Genomic DNA, 20973 nt, shown 5'->3' on the forward strand with positions numbered 1-20973 from the left:
AAGACCACAACACTGAGCTCACCACGGAAGAAATCCAAGACCTTCAAAAGGAGCAGCAACAGAAGGCAGCTGAGGAAGTGTCTTCAGATGAGGAGGAGGGAAGGGAAGATGTTTCTAGTTCACTAATCAAGGAAATTTGTGGAAAATGGGGAGAGTTACAGAGTTTTGTGGAAAAAATTCACCCTGACAAAGCTGTAGCAAACCGCAGCATAAACCTTTTCAATGGCAATGTCATGTCTTACTTCAGAAACATTTTAAAATGCAGGCAGAAACAAACCTCATTAGACAAGTTTTTAGTGAGAAACAGGTCCAGTGAGTCTCAAGCAGGTTGTACTGTTGCAAAGAGAAAGAGAGGAGAAAGAACCTCAGAAAGAGAGTTACCTGACGTTTTTATGGAAGGTGACTCACCTTCCAAACAATAATAACCCTCCTACTCTCCACGTTCCTCACCAACTTTCACTTACGCCATCAGCTCTCCTCAGCACAGGTAAAGTGCAGTTAAATTTTCATTTATTGTTTTTTATTGTGTTTATAGTTTTTGTGGTTGACTTTATGCATGTAAGTATTATTATACAGGTATAAATAAGCAATATTTTTACTTAAAATGCTTCATAATGCGTAATTTTTGGAGGTCTGTAACGGATTAATTTAATTTACAGTATTTCTTATGAGGTAAAATTGATTAGGTTTTCGAACAGCCCTCTGGAACGGATTAAGTTCAAGAACCGAAGTACCACTGTATTTATGTGTTGTTTTGCCTGTGAGTAGCCATAGCAACATCAAAACCTGATTATTTTTTTTCGTTCCTACAGGTGAATGATACAAATTTGAAAAATGAACTGGTTATCCGGTTTTAGCTTTGTTAGTGAAATATCATGTGATTTAGTTTTCAAACAGAAATAAAGAAATTTTATAATTATTTTATAATGTAAATTATTTTCACTATATTTAAAAATACATTTAACGTCGATAGCGTGGACCTGCTCATCAATTCAGTTTTATTAATGTTCGTTATTCTTACTACTTATAACAGATTTGTTGTTCATTTTTGACGAACTATGGAAAAACGCATTTCCTTTTTCTGTAAAGATTATATGACAACAAAGGCTTAGGAATATGAAGTAAATTTTACGATAAATGTGGCCATTCTGCTTCTTTCGTGGCTGAGTGATGAGTTTGAGAGTTTATAACAATTAAAGCCGAGTATATATACCTGCTATGGGCAAAGCACAGAGACTTATCGCGCATTTGTTTGTTATTGATGTTAAATATTAAATATTTTTACTGAAATAAAAATACTACAGTTATATACGGAAATTTTTATTTTTGCTAAAAAACAAATAATTCACAGAGGCGTCGGAAACCAGGGGTGCTACAGCACCCCACGTTTATATATTTCACTTGTATAACAACTGTAGATTATATTATTAAATTAATTATCTGGGTTCACGTCTCAGATTACCTTAAATTGAGCTGCCTTTTGCGTCTCCTTATACTTACAATCTTTTTTGTAAAATCTGCTGGGACTCACACTTTGTAATTTCTTTCTGCACCATTGATTCAAAAGCATATGGTTTGTTTCTGAATTTCACGCAAAGCTACTTGAGGGGTATCTGCGCTAGCCGTCCCTAATTTAGCAGTGTAAAACTAGAGGGAAGGCAACTCGTCATCACCACCCACCGCCAACTCTTGGGTTACTCTTTTACCAACAAATAATGGGATTGACCGTACCATTATTACTAGCGCAGATTGCCTTCGTTTAGTATAAATAAAGCGTACATACAAACATTATTTCATTATAAAAGCAACATCATATAAGTAAAGTAAAAATAACCGAATATTTTTCTTTAAATTTTTTATGCTATTTATAACAACAATAATAATGAAATGTAAACGAATTAATCATGTATCCCTTATTATAATATCTTACAAATGGTCCTTAAATGAAGTATATGAATTCGCCACCTCTTGGCATATTTTTCCTGTAAGGGTGTTTCAGAAGTTATACCTACCAACCTTACCATAATCCAGACGTACAGAAAGACGGTGGAGAATGTGAACCGTGGAATAGATGCTAAGGCGAGACATCATATACAAATGTAATGATAATGGCTGATATTGTTCGAAGATCAGAGCAATATTCTCCAAAATCGAGCCCTAGGGGGTCTCGTTCGCCAGTTGTTCCTCGCCAGGATTCAACAGGAACTTTAAAAACAACGATATCACTTGGAAAAACTCCAGCAATTGTTCATAGCGGTCCGTTCTACCTCATGAAGGAGCCGCCTAGTAATAGTGAGTTGTCAGTTTTCTAAGCGAGTGGCGATACTGCTGTGTGTTGGCCCATTTGTTTAGGCTTTAATTTAGTTGGAAAAAAAAAAATCCAAATTAGAGAACACGTGACATTGTCATGTAAATATAAACTATGATCTAGAACAATAGCTCCTAATCTTTCTGGCCGAACATTCATACAAATTGACTTTTAGTATTTATTGTTACTTGGTTTTTAATTGGATCCTATCACCTTTTCTGCCGTTTCTTAACTTAGTTTTTGTTCTATGACTTTTATTGCAAGGTTATACTTGAAGACATAAATTCAAACATAGAACAGAATGAAATGTATTTTTTTGTATTTGATAAGTTACACAAAAAACACTTGAAATTTAAGTAAAACATTTTGCAACTTTAAAAAAATTATATTGTTAATTTTAACGAAGTAGTAAACTTTTAACCATGGACTTTGGAATCACTGTTCTTCTAGATAACCTCATTTTACAGTAAATTAAAAAGTACACTGTAACTTGTAAGGTCCTGCTCTTACGATTTAGTTATGTATCCAAACTACCCATACTAGAATTTTATATTTTAAAGAAGGAATGACATTTTTATTTGATGAAAACTTAATTATATAATAATAATACTATTAATAATAGAATTATTATGCATGAGATATTTGAATGGAACACAATATGAAGTCTGTGAGAATAGTATGGTATGAGAAATTGATAATTAAGTGTAATTCTTCAGCATAATTAGGAATAGTTAAATAAAAATTTCCAAATTCAGTGTGTAATAAATGTTCCAATATTTAGTGTGTATATTATACACACAAGTTGCCTTCAGTGAGAGTATATTGTATCAGAAAGTTGATAAAACTATCCTTTAGACATTGTTGAGAAATTTGTTACACTTTGAGGTATAGTTACATTTATAAGTGTTAAAAAATAAAACCCAAGTTTAAATTTGTTGAACAGTTCCCATGAACTCAAAATTCACATATGAATTTCTATTATAATGGGGCCTTAAAGTTGCCTTTTATCACATGTGCTTTAAGAGAAATTGCTGGAATTAAAAGCAAATCTAATACTTGACTTGGGGCTAGCAGTAAAGAAAATATAGTGTGTTTTTTTTTCAGTTTGCTTTATACAACTCAATTGTAATGGTACATTTTTTATGAAGGTAAATTTAGGTCAAATTTTTATAAAATTTGTTCTGAAAACATGATTTAAACAGCTGTTACTTAATACATAAACAAGAAATAACTATAATTGCATATGTTAATTGTTTTTTTGTCATCATTCAGACACTTTTTCATCTCTCAGTTTTCATTATATGCTTGAATGTCATTGGATGGGAACTTTTGCAGATAGTTCTATAAGTAAAACACAAAGTACACCTTTCTATGGTAGTCTGAGAGACATGCAAGTTATGTATCTGTGTCATGGTGAAATAAATCTCTGGAACTTTATTAATTTATAGTATAATCAGCTATGTGCCAAAATACATAGTACCTTTCTTAGTGTCAACATGTTACCTGTTTATACTAATATTACATTAATTACACATAGAATGGTTGAATAGAATACATTAGAAAGTTTGTACATAATTGTGGAAGAAGAAATACCCTGCCAAGATGGGGAGAAGATGTGTTGTTTTCTTTTTCTTGGAAACAACAGAACTGTTGTAGAAATAATTTTAAGTTGTGTGGTAGATCATGAGATAGTTAAGGTAGATGAACATTTTGGTTTGATTCTTATATTTTGTGTATATTTATTAAGAATTCAAAATTTTTAAAAAGTCATCTCCTGTGAGATATTTAGGTGTATTGCAACTTAAAAGATAATTACATAGTAGAGGAAATCATGAGTGAATATGATATTCTAGCATACTAAATAATGCTAAATTAAGTTTTATTGTAAAATAAAATGATTGAAAGTTATGTCCTTTTCTTTTTTATCTCAGTCCACTAATAACTATAAACTGCTTCACATATGTATGTTTTATATATGGTTGTTCTTGTGATATATGTCCCTTATATGTGGTTGTTCTTATGTAAGTGTCTCCCCTATGTGTGGTTGTTCTTGTGTAAGTGTATTCCCTACATGTGGCTGTTCCTGTGTATGTGTATTCCCTACATGTGGTTGTTCTTGTGTATGTGTATTCCCTATGTGTGTTTTTTTTTGTATATGTGTATACCCTACATGAGGTTGTTCTCGTGTATGTGTATACCCTACATGAGGTTGTTCTCGTGTATGTGTATACCCTACATGAGGTTGTTCTCGTGTATGTGTACACCTACGTGAGGTTGTTCTCGTGTATGTGTACACCCACATGAGGTTGTTCTCGTGTATGTGTACACCCACGTGAGGTTGTTCTCGTATGTGTACACCCACGTGAGGTTGTTCTCATGTATGTGTACACCTATGTGAGGTTGTTCTCGTGTAAGTGTATTCTCTACGTGCAGTTGTTCTCGTGTATGTGTATTCTCTACGTGCGTGTTCTCGTGTATATGTGTATTCTCTACGTGCATGTGTTCTCGTGTAAGGGTATTCTCTATGTGCGGTTGTTTTTGTGTAAGTGTATTCTCTACGTGCGGTTGTTCTTGTGTAAGTGTATCCCTTATGTGTTGTTCTTGTGTAAGTGTATCCCTTATGTGTTGTTCTAGTGCAAGTATGGATTTTGATACATGTCTAGTTGTATAATGATATTAATATAACAGGTGGTGGGGTGGAGTTTCTGTTGAAGTGTTTGTAATGTACAATAACATAGTTGTACAGGTAATTATATTGGTAATTATTGGAACACAGAAGTTTGGACTGAATTTATTTTTTGTTTATTTAGACCAACTTTCCAATTTTTCATTATTTGTTAATGTTTTAAAATTATACTTGGTTTTCCAAAACTGAGAGCTCAAATTTATTAACTCTTGTTTCATTAAAAATAATGGTGTTATATTTGGTATTAACTCCAATGCTCCTGCATTAACTCATTTCTAACAATATCCTCCTTATTATGAATTATAACACTTGAACTGTCTTATTCTCTAATATTGTGTTTCTCAACCTTTTTGATCCCAGGGACAGGTTTACTGTCTCCCTAAATCATCAGGATACAACTGAGAAAACTATTATGACTTGCACGTGAATGTTCTTTTCATGAACTTACATGGAGTGCTATGATGGTTGTGATGGGCCCTTGTTAAGAAACACTGCTGAAGTATATGTGGGTTTCTTGACACAGTTCTTGAAGGAATCAAATTTCACAATCTAATATGAAAAAAAAAAAGAAAAAATTAGTCAAGTCTTTAGAGACTTTTCAATAATAATGAACCTGTTTCTATTTGCATCAAGGTTGTGACATTAGTAAAACCTTGTATTGTGAGAAGAATTGTACAACACAACATGCTGTACGGACTTTAAAAGCAAGAAACAACATTTGTTACTCTTAATTTTTGGTTTTATTCACTCTCAAAGAACACTTTTGGAGATTCTGTAGAAGTACTTCTACTTTTAATAGGTAGTCAGTTTCAACGTGGGATGCTTAAAGGGAAAATGCAGTTCCCAAACCTAAGTATGACCAAATAATTGTTTTTGGTTGCACCATCACATCTTATTGCCAATTTTTTCTTCTCGTATGTTCTGTTGCCATATTCTACAAACTTCAGATATACTATAGTGATAATTTTAGTATTTTAAAAATGTCTTTGTACAAAGTTTTTGTTTCATAAGTTTTGTGTTTTTGATATTGAAAGACTAATATAACCAGAATATTAATTTATGAAACAACCATCTTGGAACCTTTCCTAACCTGGAAGTATATTTTTCATTCTTGATTGTTTTTCATGATTGCTAGGAACCCTGGAATATGTAATGTAAATAAAAACTAAGTTATGTAATATTGTCTACAGCTAAAAATTAATTAAATATTACTATCTGTGGTTGTAATGGAATGTTATATCACTGATGGTTACTGGATAAATCAAAATTAATAATTTTTTTCTCCACATTTTCCAATTACTTATTCTACATGTTTGAATATTTTTTCTTTGATTACCTGTGTTTGTGAATGGTTGTTTCAAAGTAATAAAATCACAGCTGTTTGTAACTGCATGTGTCTGTTTTATAAAACATTGCTGATAGGTCACCAATGACTTCTGAACTCCAAATTATTAATGTTGCTTACTATTTCTTATAGCACAGAGTGAACGGACAGGAGCCACAAATCTGATGTCCTATCATAACTTGGAACATTCTTATAACAAGTTCTGTGGCCGTAAAATGAAGGACCAGCTTAGCACTTTCCTTCCTAGTCTACCTGGTAACATTGACACACCAGGACATCAGGATAACAGGTGTGGTCTCCTATAATCCATTTTGGAAGAAATGTTTTTAGCTCTATATTTTAATTGGAAAGATTCAAGGTTTGTCTAATACTGAAGCATTTTTTTTTCAGTATATTCCACATTAAGTCATTAATTATGCAGATTCATTCAATCATTTTTCTGTATCCAGTTCATAGATTACTTGTTACTTTTGTTAGTAGACCCTTCTGTTGTGTAATTAGTATATTTTTTTACAGAAATGTTGAATTTGAAATGATTTGTTGGCAATTTATGGTGTGACTGGTGTCAGTTGCAGTTTATGGTAATAGAAAATGTAGACAAAAAAATGTTACTGAACTTGAAAGTATATGTCAGTTAATGAAAAAATAGCTTATGTTATTATTTGAGGTGCTAGGGATTTTCAGACTTAATTCTATTAATATTTTGTCTTTCACTTTTACAAGAATGTAATCCTTTGTAGTTCACTGCGATCACTGATTGAAAAACCTCCAATATGTGGAAAAGAGTTGGTGCCATTATCTGGAGTACAGTTGACTGGCTTCAGACTTCACCCTGGACCAGTATGTTGAAGTTATATATCTGTTTGAGTTTTTTAACAACTTTTGTTATAGTAACTTAATATGAGTTATATTAACAATGGCACTCATAAGTATTTTTTTAAAGAAATGTATTTCTTGTAAATTTCTCCAAAGACGTTTTATTAATTTGTTATTAAGCTTGAATTTCGTTTGGTGTGAGGCTGATCAGAATTTATGAGAGCCCTGTTAACACCAGTAATAAAATGGAGACATGGATCTCTGTTATACCATTCATAATTTTGCTTTTATCATGTTACTAAAGCATTAGTATATTTTTTATATTTCAAAAACATACTCCAAAATTCAAAACAAAACATATAAAATCCATACATATGTGAAGGGTTTTTGCATCAAAAATTTTTTAAAATAATTATATTCGGAATTGAAATATTCTTGACAGATATTGGAGTTATTTAACAGTTATAACAGCTTATAAAGACACATCTTGGGCTTTAACAGAAGAAATAATGTTCCAGTGAGGTGACACGTGGAAGCAACTGTTTAGTACTTGACATTTTTTATAACCATGGATATAAAAAATCAAGTAATAGGGAAAAAAGTCATAAAACTAATCATATTGTCCCATCCTTATTTCAACAACCAACTTAGATTTCTGTTGAGAGTTGAATGTGTCTCATAATAGTTTATGCATTAGAACACAAAACATACAAATACTAGAACATTTTAAAGTTAATCTAAGTGTGAAGTTTTTATTAAGAGAAACTCATGACATTTTTGTTTTTAAATGTTCATGTCTAAAGAACATCTTAACCTGTATTTACTACATGTTTATTGGCCAGAAAAAAACAAAAAAATAAATTTTATACAAACAGTTTATTTACCACCTCCCCCCCGTCCAAAAAAACGTTGGAATGGTACTAGACAACTCAAATTATATTTAATGTTGACATGAGACATTTTGTGTCAATTTTAGTATGTTAACTTTCATAGTATTTACATCTATAAAGACCGACAGTATCTTTCATATCTGTACTACTTAAAACAAATTCCTGTCAGAGCACAACATGGATAGTTCGTTGCGTAACATAAAAAACTAAGATTGAGTAAAGATGAAGTGTGTGACTAATGGAATGATTTGTCTGATCGATTTGTGTAAAGGTTCTTATGATACTTTTGTAGATATAGGAGATTTCATTCAGCAGGTTTTGGTTTCTTTCTTGGGACACGTCAGTGTTAAATGGCTTTTCATCACCAAGTCTTATGAGTGTTATCTTAATATGAGTAATAGAGGGTTACTGTCTAGTTATTAATTTGACTGCTTGCTAACAAGATTTTAGGTTATTTTGACTGCCATGCTGTTTGTAATATACACTGTAAATTCAGTGCTTAGTATCACTTACAAGAAAAAAAAGTAAGCAAAGAGAAGCATAAACAGATTTTCAGAAACAGTTTTAAACAGCATGATCAACACTTGAGGTAGGTTTCTGGGGATGAGGACTTTTGTTTGATTAAAGTGTTTTATCTGTCTTAGCTACCTGAACAATACCGGCTAATGAGTCATCAGCCTCAGAAGAAGAAACACAAGAACAAAAAACACAAGCACAAAACTGGAGACACCCCATCACACGAGTCCCAGCAAGGTATGTAGCAATTATGGTTATATATGATTATTATTGTTGGTTACTTTTAGAATTGTTAGCATTGTCGACCTCAATTTCTGTTGGTTTTTTTTTTTTCAAGCACTGGATTGGATCATTTTTATTGTGTCCTTAGTTTAAAAATTTTTTCCTTTGCCAACATAAAATGTATCTTGTGTATCAGTCGGAATATTAACAGAAGTTACGTATTCACCGAATCATACATTTTATAATGTTATTTGTTGATGTAGGTTTTCAAAAAGATCAGGAAATGTACTAAAAGACTAATATGTTTATATTTACTATACTGAATTGGTTATGTTCCTCATTTTTAACACCTTTCTCTTTCACTGTTTGATCTGGATCATGCATTGGCAGTAGTTTGTTATGAACCACTTTATTATATAGCCACTGATTTCATAGTTGAACCAAACAAGAGGACAGCTTTCAATTCTCATTGAAACATATTATGTTGATTTGTTTATTTACTGGAAATGGGCACACCTATAAGTTTACAGCAGTGTTTTCCAAAGTATGGGGTGTGCTCCTTCATGGAGCACAAGAAATTAGGATAGTCAGTGCTGCAATAATATAAAGTTCAACACTTTAATGTATTTTTGTAAATGAAAATAAGTATTTACTACATCTATAGCATTTTCATTTGTGTTACATGTTGTCACTTAACTCACTATTTCACTCATTTAACAACAGAAGGGAGCAAGCAAGAAAACATGTATTACTAAAGGGGACATGGATGACAAAAGATTGGGAAACATTGGTGTACAGTTTTATTGTGAATATATTTTTTCTGTGTTGTTTTAAAAGACTTCGTAAACTTGTATAACAAATACTCATTCAAGCCTGAGGAAAAAACATTTTTTTTTAAAAGTATATTTCTTTATATCTGTATCTTGTTAGTGTAGTAACACAGTTATTGATGTGTTATGCTATTTGTGGTCATTAGGAAATGTGACAGTCATAGAAATGTTGCATGTGTGAAATGTGGGTCCATGTATTTTTTTTCCTTATGACAGAATTTTCATAATGTCTATACTAAAGACAGGCAACTAGTGTCCTACCAGAAAATATTTTTTGGCTCACCAATGAGTGATAGCTGTTAGTTAACCTGTATGTGATTGAAACCTTAGATAAAAGAGGACTTGTAATGTGCTAGTATAAATATGTGGCTTATCACAGTTTTTTTTTGTTCACATGTTACACCAGATAAAACCTGAAGATGAAAATCTGTCAGTAGTTAGACATCTTAGTTAATCCTTTATTTACCAAGTTTTGTTTCCTGAACCAAAAAATTGCAAGAAAAACTTGCTTTCACAAAGTGACTGTGGGAACGTTATTAGTCAAAGAACAACCAAACCTTGGTGGTGTTTTGTAGCATTCAAAATACTAGTGTAGGTATTAAAATATAACTCACGGTGGCACATTTTTGCATCAGAAAGTTTAACATTATTTTGAATTTTTTTTAGATGTGAGCACCGAAAACACCCACGAAAAGAAACACAAGAAACAGAAAAGACACGATGAAGACAAAGAGAGGAAAAAAAAGAAAAAAGAGAAAAGGAAAAAAAAGGTAGGTTATACAACTTTCATGAATTATATTTATAACTGCATCATTTACCGAAAAGTAAATATTCATTTATCCTGTCTATTAGCTTTTACTGGGCTAATGTGTGTTGGTTTGATGCTTCTGTGGTATGATTCGTTGTAATGTATTACAAAAAACAACTTTCTTATATAATTTTTGACTTTATAAAACTGTTTTTTTTTTATTTGAAAATTTCTTTGCACTTTCATTGTTTGTGTTATTAGTGTACATTAACATTTTACCAGACCATAATTACAAACAAGCTGCTTTTTTTAAATATGTGTAATACGTTTTAAATCTATTTTATTTTTATTTTTTTAAGCACGTAGCTACACCACCAAGGCCTAACTTAAAAAGGTGAAATACAGTGGACTTGTCAGCAAAATAAAATGTCCAAGTGGAAACTTATCTAACTAAGCCTACATAATCTTTGATGTAAAACATTTCCTGTCATACTGTAACAATAAATTTCAGATGTAATATAAAATCATGAAGGAAGCTTTAAAGAAAAAAATATTCAAAACTACAGTTGTGGTAGAAGTTGTTCACAATTTATTTATTTTTTTTCTAGCAACATATCTAATAATATTGCCTCTAATGTGTATCAAGCCAGATGGGGATGCAGTTTTTTCACATGTGCCAGTGTCATCTTCAGGTTAAACCTAAGAAGGTCGAAACATTGTTCTCTCCTTATCAATAAAAGTGTTAATATCCATACCAGCTCTACCATATGTTTTGAAGGGGAAGGTAATTTTTATACCATCAACTCTATTGAATCATTAGGTCTCCTTGCAATGCTACTAGTTGATTATTTTGGTTTTAGGCCTACTGATTCCTCACTGTTACTGAGAATGTTTGTGGTATTTGATTGGTTGTTGTGCAGCCTAGAGGGAACATTGTTAAGTCAAGCTTTTATAACTTAGTTAGTTCCCCTCTACCTAAAGTTTCATTCAAATGGAAACCGTACCTGCTTATATGGTTGAGAACAACAAGAGCTTTACTGGGAACTTCACAAATGCTAATGAATTCTTTCAAAGCATGTTGAAATATATCAAAAATCAAAACTTTTTTTAATGTTTCTATGAAATCAAATTAATTCAGTAGTTATATTTATTAAAATTAGAAATTTATTTGGCACGTAATAATTTATTTATATAAAGTTGAAAGTAGAAAAATATATACTTAAATACATGTTTTGGTGAAAAATATTCCACCATTTTCGGGAGACAAAGTTCTTTTGCATAAACAATAAATGTTATATCCACAACTAGCACCTTGTATACTAGTACCCTTTCACATCTTGTTGTAGTTCAATTTTTGGTGTCCCATGTTGATGCATGTCCTTTTATTTACCAATGCTATTAAATACAAGGGATGTCCCTGACCTGCATACATTCTATGGTCCAAGTACAAATATATTATGTCAGAAAGGTCTGTTATACTTCATCCAAAAGTGATCAGGGTTTGGTAATTTCACACTAACTACAAAATGGTAAACAATGCTAAAATATAGTTCTTATACATACAGTTCCACAACTCCTTTATAGTGGTTGTGCTTGTCACGTGACTTTCTTATTTGCGTATATTATTTACAACACCAAGTGACATTTGGTGAATCTTAAGAAGTACTTAGAGCTATATTTGATAACATTTGATTAAAAAACAAACTCAAGTCAAATAAATTGAATACTGGTGAATGCATCCCTGACTTTGGTCCATTTAAATTTATATAGATGTTGCATTTGTAGATTTCCTAATTAATAGGCTAGAGGTTATGTAGATAAAAGTATTTTAGTGTAATACAAGTTTGTTTCTTGACAGAAACACAGTCCAGAGGTATGTTCAGGCACTCCTAACCCTCCACATGGCTGAGCTGGATAATTGTACATCAAGTGGTACAAGTTGTATAGTATAGTCTTCTGCAAAAGAGATGCACTGTTGTATTCCTTCCATGTCTTACATAAAATATTATTCTTACAAGAGTGTCTCTGATGTTGCTATCATCTAGTAAATTAGTATCCTTCATAATTTGTGAACGTGTATGTTAAATAATGGTCTCTTAACTGGTTTAGGCAGTTTCCATTGAATTACCATAAGCAAAACAATATAGAGATTGCTTTTTTGTAAAGGCTTTAAAGGCTGAAATGTTAATTGAAAAATGTACCAATTATTATAAAAAAAATTGTACTCTATCAGTACTAAACTTTGAAAAAAAAATGCCACCTCAGTAATTTTTCTCGTTATTGCTTTGGGTGAGAAATTTAATGATTACAAATAATAATGGCATATTCTACTATGTCTTTAATGAATAAATACTGAGCTAATAAAAGTTGTAGGTGTAACAGATATTATGGTTTTGGAGATAAACTAATTAGCCCATTCTCTCTGCTCAAGTGTTTGGACATTTTTAAATACCAAATCAGTAATCTATGGGTAAAACTGTATACTGCAATTTTATGTCTAACTAGGAACCTCTCAATATCCAATCCAGTCTTTACATTGTCACTGGATGGGGGTAGATGCCCCCACAGTACATATTAGAGGTTTATTACATCTAATTTAATTTCACCAGTACAGTCTGATATTTGTAAATAAACTTATTGTATATTTTAATGGGATTGCTCAGCATTTCTCCTTCTTCAATGTTAAAAATAAGCAATATATTAAAAAACAAAACCTATCAAATTCAGAGTATGCATGCACGCTGATTCTTTTGTATGCTTTACATTGGTAACAATCAGTTTACATTCAGTAACTGCTTGTGAGTTAAGAATGGTATTTTCATTGAGAGAATCAGTGTTAGATCTAAGGTTGGGTGAAGTTTGTCTTAATAGAACTATGCGAGCAGACTTGGGTCTCAGTCTTATTGTTCACAAGATTAACAGCACTATATTCAACATCATTGTTATGTGATCTAAATAAGTTATGCAAAACAATGGGAAAATTTTCAGAATAACTGGTGCAGTGCTATGTATTTGTCTTCTTCCCAATAAACTCTTATTTATAGGCATATTGTGTATATTTCGAAGAGTAATTTCAATAAAATTGACAAAGAAAAACGTTTTTTTTAGAGTAAAATGGAATATATAACTATCTGTTAGCTAATTAATGAAACATTAATACCTGAAGGACTATTTTGAAGTTATTTATTCCTAAATATAACTGATGAATGCAATCAACTTACAAAAAGTTCCTACATGTAATAAAAACTCTGCAATTAATTTTCATAAATACTACTGTGTACAAGAGCATCTTACAAAAACATAATTGTAATAGTTATTTAATAACAAAATATTTATTAAACATGTGTACAAAATGCTCTTTGGCTTTTGAAGTAGGGTCACGTGTAGAGGAAGGCACTGAAGTCCAAGTGTTGTCTCAATACACCTGTGAGAATGAATTCAGCATTGTGGACACCTGCAGATGAACAACATTAATAGAAAACACTGAACTTTTGTAAAATAAAGCTACAATACTACCTTAGTCCTAACTTAAGTCTATCATACAAAACAGTTGGTGTTCCATTCCTCAGTAATTATCAAATGTTTAAGGGTACTAAACAGTGTTAGCAGCTATATGAAAGATACTATGTAAGGTTGTAATTATATTAAACAACTTGTATCTAATGAACATTGATGTTTCTTCATCAATTCCACATGAAATTTGAAATCTTCAGTAAGAATGATACACTTAAGCATGTTGATAGCCATATTCCTAATCAGTGAACTAAAAACATGTTTCATACTAAAGTTCAGTAACAGCATTCAGATATTACTGATTTTAGTCAACACTTGTGTTTTATTCTCAACAGAGCTTATGTTTATTGTTGTCTCACCCACAGTAAGAATGAAAATATAAAAATAAATGGTTAATCCTTAAACAGCAAGTAGGTCGTAGGTATCAGCATCAATCGGGGAACGTTACGTGATACATTTAACAAAGGCATGGGGAGAAAGGTAACTTACCTATTTTCTTTTGTACAAAATCCTTACATAGGTGAAGGTCATTGTCACACGTTATCACATGGAAAGTGGTACCAGTCTGAAATTTAAAGATATATCAAAACTCATTACCTGTCTAATTACAAAGGTACTCCTTAAGAGAATCATGTCTGCAACATAATTTCCTTGAAATAGAACCAAAGTCTGTTTCAAGGAGTCATCTGTTTTAAGCACTCACACCACCATACAGTAGTGTTTAGTGTGTTAGTCAATAAATAAGCACGAATATAATGTCACATAAGGGATTCAATTAATGTTGCAATTTGTACTGCTACCACACCAGTAAAACATGCCACGAATCAAGAGAATAATTATGCACTCTGTTACGCTACAACCTAGCTTGGCAATATGAACTACACAAGTAAGAAATAAAAATATTTGTTACACTTGATTTTGACTTTATTTACTATAAGAACACTCCAAAACCCTGTGGAAGCACACGTAGTGTGTGTATATATGTATACACACAGCTAGCTTACTACAACATACCAATACAGGGAATATTTTGTCCAGAAATGGAAACAGAAATCTCAAGATTAAATCTGCATTTTATAAAAAATAACCAACAAAAACGTAAAATTTTTCTCCCTGCGAACTGTACAGAATAATAGTAGAGATTTCTTTTACATTCTCTACTACTACTAAAACATGTATATGTATATATATCCTAAAACTAAAATCATGGGTGTACTATTAATTATATCATCTCAAGTTTTTTTTTTGTAGTTTCTGATTAATCATCAAAGAGCCAGATAAAAATTTTGTTTTGAATTTTGCGCAAAGCTACTTGAGGGCTATCTGTGCTAGCTGTCCCTAATTTAGCAGTGTAAGACTAGAGGGAAGGCAGCTAGTCATCATCACCCACCACCAACTCTTGGGCTACTCTTTTACCAACGAATAGTGGGATTGATCGTCATATTATAATGCCACCACAGCTGAAAGGACAAGCATATTTTGTGTGATTGGAATTCCGAACCCGCGAGCCTCGGATTACGAGTCGAACACCTTAACATGCTTAGCCATGCCGGGCCGCCAGGTAAAAAGCAACACTTCAACCAACCTACATGTACAAGTTAGCCAGCAATGCAACTTCAGAGTTGCAGCTCTGCAAAAATAGATTAAAAATAATGCAGATGATCCTAGGTTAATTAACAATTGAAATTCTTCTTGTACATAATAATAATAGACAGAAAAAGGGGTGCACAAAACCAATATTTAAAGCACCTGAGCCATAGCTTTGATCTGTCGGTACGTCGGCCTTCTTTTCAGCACTACTGTTCCACCGCCACACTCTACAATGTCTTTGAGGACCAGTGGAGGTGGGTAGACTCCTGGTGTGATGAAGAACACCATATTCTATACAAACATAAAGGTAGATTAGGTAGACTCATTCCTGCAATAGAGCTTCTAGCTCTTAAAGTTTATCTATATTTAAAAAAAACGATTATGGACCTGGTTTCATCTAACAATATATTGCAGTAATTACTTCAAAATAGATCAAGGAAATAATAATGATCATTCCATCCTGAAAAAAAATTACCCATTTGTGAAACACATAAAGTTTTGATTCACACACTATTTAAAGGAGGCCTAAAAAACATCATTATGACAAGCCAACATTAGGGTTAATATTCAAGTGGTATCTCATTGAAATACAAAAGAAAAAAATGAAATGTTCTGGTATTTCAGGCCAACAAAAACAAAATGGCATACATTTTCTTTGAAAAGGGTGTTCTTGTGTACAAACAATATTGTTGCATATGTATATGATATGATAACAAAAAATTCATTTTAGCATGTTTGACTATAAAAGTGTTTCATGTAGATTATGATTACATTTAAATATTTTTACTTTTTATAGTACCAATACTTACAAGAAAAAAAATTCCTGTATTTTCAAACTCCCCCCTTCTTTTATTACTTAGATATTTTGATATATAATGTAGTATTGTATGGATATGTGTTTATGCAAAAACAAAACTAGTTGAAACTGTTGTAATATTCATAAAGCTTGACAATATAAGATAATAAACACCTAGCATTAATTTTTCAATAACCCACAAAATGATGAAATATGAAAATAACTTGATCAAGAAACAATTCAAGGTTTAAAAAAAAAATAGTATAAAATTATTGTCTGTTCCAACCTTGAACAGGGGGCCCCTGCACCTTCTTTTTAAAGTCTGTTTGATTTTAACACCAAACTGTTTTTCAGTTTCTTGATCTTCTAAAATGTAGGGCTTCTCATCTGAATTTTTTTGAGAAAAACAGATTATAGCAAAGACAAGAAATTCAAAATCTATTCAAAGAAAGTGTTGTGTATGTCATATTCTAATTCTAACTTAATAAAAGTTTACTAACTAGCCCTAGTCCTTACACTAGGAAATTTCTTTTTTTGAATTTTGAGTGTCTGGTTTCGGATTAAGTTAAAATATGACAAACATATACAACTTATAAATAACTATTCATTAAACATCTGGTGATCATATTATAATTGTTTATTAGTACTACTTATTTCTTTCTCAGTAACAAACTGTCATGTTTGCTCACCAACAAATCTATTCTGCCTCTCGCTCTCCAGCAGCCAGTCTGAAGTCACAACATACTTTACCACATTAATAGCACACAGAAACTTGACTGTTCGAGCAAATTTGTTAATAACCAAGTGGGAGCATTCTTTGGCTGATGGTGCAAGTCGTCCACCCAACTGAATGACAATCTACAAGAACAAACAAAAATCTCAACAGTTTATACAAATTGAGTTACACAAATGCAACCAATACACCTATGGTAATATATAGTAAAAACACTGCTGTAATTTTTTTTCCCTTTGTAACTGTTTATGGGCTAGCTTTAGCCAATATGTATCACAATCTTGCAAATGAGACAAACCTTAACCCTTGATGACTACTCTGACTAAGAATTAACAATAAGAAGACTTTGAATGACTTTTAAAGTGAAAGTTTCTGAAAAGAGCTACTGTAGACTACAAAAAGTGAGCTTCAACTTATTACAGGAGTTCTGTTCACAACTTTATGACAATAGGTCACAGGGTTATGCATAAAATACTTATTTATATATTTTTAAGTTCTACATTTAGTCACAGTAAGTTACATAAAGGGCAGACTACAAGCATTTGTACAAATTAGGGTTGTTTTGATGGTGTTGTTACAAATTATAACTTATGGCTGCATTTTTTAAAACTGTTTTAACCATTAATAATCTCACTTCTTTTCCAAAAAGACTGAGAAATCTATCACCCCTAGAAAAACCCAAGTGAAACTTATTTAACAGTACATTCAAATTAAAACTAAGTGGAGAAAAAAACTTATTAATTGAAGCATTATATTGAGGACATATATCTGTGATATTTCATTTTTTAAGATTAAAACAACAAAGTAAAGAATGATGTTTTTATTCATTCTTTTATGTAGAAATTACATCATTCTCAAAGTCTTCAAAAAATTAAAAGCTCACATCTTCCCCCACTTGAAGATCATCAAAAGGGGGGTACTATTTTGAGGATAAGCCAATTCTGTAATACCAAATACTGTAAAATATTTCAATAGAATCCTGTGTTAAGTATCACAATAAGCATGGAACAAAAGGTACAATTACTGAAAAATATAACCATTACAAAAACTGAGCTTTACCTATTCTTACCTTTACAGAACAGTAACTGTAATGATTTATTTGGCATTTAATAAAATGGAATGTTTATTTTTTCCCTTCTGAAGCTGAAACATTCATTATTAAAATATTTCATCTTACAACTTCCTTTTAAAAATGTTTAAAATAAAACAGAACAGACAGTTATAGCCACTTTCAGACTCAAATGGACATTTACAGTTATCATACCTATATGAATGTGCTACTGTTTTAAAGTTTGTACCTACTCACCAGTGTACAAGGACAGTATGTAAGAATACATCACAGTGAGTATAATATACATTAACTACAGCTAATACCAACAGTTATTCATGAAATCATCAAAGTCAAGTCAAAACTCAAAACTATATACATAAACTTTACCCTTGAAAGGTGTCCAGTATTTTTAAGAGCAGTAAACATCACATAAGGTTTTTCTCCCTCTGGTGGAGGATTATTTGTGGTCAAAGGAATGTTTTCTTCTAACTCAGGTGAGAGCCTGAAATATATTTGTAAAATTTAAATACATAAGGTAATTTATATCTGAGAAATAAAATTACATTTAGCAAATTTTATCTCCCAGGGCACGACTTATTTCTGAAAAGCAAGTGGATCCACTCAGATATATATATTCCAGCACATGAATGGATTGCTAATTAAAAGTGCTAGTCAAAAGCTGGATTTTGAAACATTAAGTCCTTCTTAATAAAAACAGACAACTTTAAAATTATTATTTTCATAACCCCATTTGGTAAATTATTAACAAAATTTATTATTTAGTTTGGTATTGAACTATATATCAAAATATATAAATTTTCCAGTTGTAGTTAAAAGATCTGATGAAATATAGGTGTCCCCAAACTTGGGACAAGTTTGGACTAAATGTCTTAAATACTAAGTCAGTTTTGAGAGCTGACATTTTGAGTATATTCTGTAAACCTGTACACATGTTCACAGCCTGTGGTAACTAATTTTCGAGAAACCCTATAGAAATAGAACCACTCAATAAATGTTTAAATTATCATTTTAATAAAATCTTTTATATGTTATCACTTCATAATGAACTAACACATTTTAAAATGTACTTATGTTTAAAATAAATTTGGAAAATGGCAAACAAAAAAATAACCTCTGTTTCTTGATGTCAAGGGTATCGTCACCTTCATTTCTTCTTTTCATATTCTCCAACTGAATGAAATACATAATCTGTTATTTTAAGGGGGAAAGATTAAAAAATATGCTGAAAATTTTAAGAAACAGTTCCAACTTTAAAAGTATCTCAAATGTTCAGAGAATACTTTATGATTTTTATTTTTCATCCATATAGCACAAAAGACTTAAAAACAAAAAAGGGGATTCAATACAAATGCTATTTCAACATATTTCACTAATTCTTTAAATTAGAATAATACTTAGAAATGCATCAACCTTTAAGACAGCTTTTTAGTCTAGTTTTTGCATGTTACTTTTCTAAAGCAGGCATTCACTCTGCTCAACAGCTTTATAAATCTCCTTTTATGTCCTGTAAAATGTAATGGTCAACTAAACTTGGTAATTTAGGCTTATGTTAAACAAGGACAATTTCTTCAGCACACTCTTATAGTACTCTTAAGTCACAGATCAGTATGTGTATACCTGTGACTGCTTCTGTCATCACTTAGTTAATTTAGAAATGTAATCATGTTGCTTGACAGATCCAGTGAGAAAAAAAGACATGAAAGACACAGTGTGCATGCACACACACATACAACTGTATTGGAAGATACAAATGAGAAACTACGAAGATTATAATTTTATATAGCAGTTTTTGTTCAAATTATTTGCTTTCAAAAACAAGAACTGTTTAAGAATATGGATAAAATATGTTGTGTTAATAATGCACTTTTTTATGTAGAATATTCTTACAAACATTAAGAGTTATCATTTATTTGAAGTTAAGCACAAAGCAACACAGTGGGCTATCTCCACTGCCCACCACACATATTGAAACCCAGTTTCTAGTATTGTAAGTCTGCAGACATGTTGCTATGTCACTGGAAGGTTTCACCAAAACTATAAAGATGATTTTGTACAATGTGACTGCACATGGAACTATATGGACTGCATACAATATGTTGAACATCTGTCTTTTTAACACATACATTTTTATGAATAAACACTAAAAGATACAATCTAAATATAAGTACATAAGCAATCTACTAATTCTTAGGAATTTTAACAAGTTTTATGAACGAAGATGAAAAGGTTTTAGAAAATGTTACTTTTCATCGTTGAAATGATGCAAATACTTGTTATAACATTTCTTTTAGTACTAAGTTTCTATCCACTAAAGTTGTATTTATCTATCTCACCCTCATACTTCAGTGGATTGTTTTTATCACATCATATTTAACGATTACAGTAGTCAAACGTTAATACTGTGGTGTTAAGCCCCACTGTATTTTTATGTAATACATTCTTTATTGGTTTTGAATGTTATGCCTATTCAAACTTGGGACAGTTAAGATAAATTGGAAGGTTAAATATCAACTTACCTCGGCATCAGCATTCAACTTTGTTCGAGCCCCAGGAAGAAATTTCTATATAAATCAAAAACATTCATAAAAATGACGTAAATTCACTTTTTCTCCACTTTAAAAACTATATTTAAAACATAGCCAGTATTTCTGGCACTAGGGAGACTGGTTTTATAAAACTTTATAATACGTTTTAGTTTGTTGGATGTAGGTTAAAATTTATTTTGGTTTGTTTGTTTTTTGAATTTTGCATAAAACTACAGAAGGGCTATCTGCACTAGCTGTCCCTAACTTAGCAGTGTAAGACTAGAGGGATGGCAGCTAGTCATCACCACCCATCGCCAACTCTTGAGTTACTCTTTTTACCAACAAATAGTGGGATTGACCATCACATTATAACACCCCCAAGG

At 31.5% G+C, this 20973-nt stretch overlaps 2 protein-coding genes across 7 annotated transcripts in view; one reads left to right on the plus strand and one right to left on the minus strand.

Annotated features, from left to right (window-relative positions):
• Positions 1-1964: 1964 nt before the first annotated feature.
• On the plus strand, positions 1965-13408 carry LOC143253412 (mediator of RNA polymerase II transcription subunit 19-like). 2 transcript variants are annotated; one of them, XM_076507267.1, is made up of 7 exons: positions 1987-2292; positions 6472-6628; positions 7080-7179; positions 8690-8798; positions 10280-10383; positions 10721-10755; positions 12220-13408. In XM_076507267.1, the coding sequence occupies exons 1-7, from the start codon at positions 2103-2105 to the stop codon at positions 12311-12313; spliced, it is 789 nt and encodes a 262-aa protein (XP_076363382.1). In that variant the 5' UTR covers positions 1987-2102; the 3' UTR covers positions 12314-13408. The 2 variants fall into 2 exon arrangements, with proteins under 2 accessions (XP_076363384.1, XP_076363382.1); XM_076507269.1 differs by lacking the exon at positions 10721-10755 and having other exon boundaries at positions 1965-2292.
• Positions 13409-13527: 119 nt separating this feature from the next.
• Positions 13528-20973, minus strand: part of LOC143253408 (PAX-interacting protein 1-like) — a 50319-nt gene continuing 42873 nt past the window's right edge. For all 5 annotated transcript variants that reach the window (XM_076507250.1, XM_076507247.1, XM_076507246.1 and 2 more), the window contains 8 exons: positions 20582-20626; positions 19177-19235; positions 18432-18546; positions 16950-17118; positions 16547-16647; positions 15624-15755; positions 14364-14439; positions 13528-13815 (listed from right to left, as the gene is read on the minus strand). In XM_076507250.1, the coding sequence (XP_076363365.1) occupies positions 13739-13815; positions 14364-14439; positions 15624-15755; positions 16547-16647; positions 16950-17118; positions 18432-18546; positions 19177-19235; positions 20582-20626 (774 nt within the window). In that variant the 3' untranslated portion in view covers positions 13528-13738. The remainder of the gene's footprint in view (positions 13816-14363; positions 14440-15623; positions 15756-16546; positions 16648-16949; positions 17119-18431; positions 18547-19176; positions 19236-20581; positions 20627-20973) is intronic.

This window comes from Tachypleus tridentatus, chromosome 6 (genome assembly GCF_004210375.1).
Source record: "Tachypleus tridentatus isolate NWPU-2018 chromosome 6, ASM421037v1, whole genome shotgun sequence".
Classification (NCBI taxonomy): domain Eukaryota; kingdom Metazoa; phylum Arthropoda; class Merostomata; order Xiphosura; family Limulidae; genus Tachypleus; species Tachypleus tridentatus.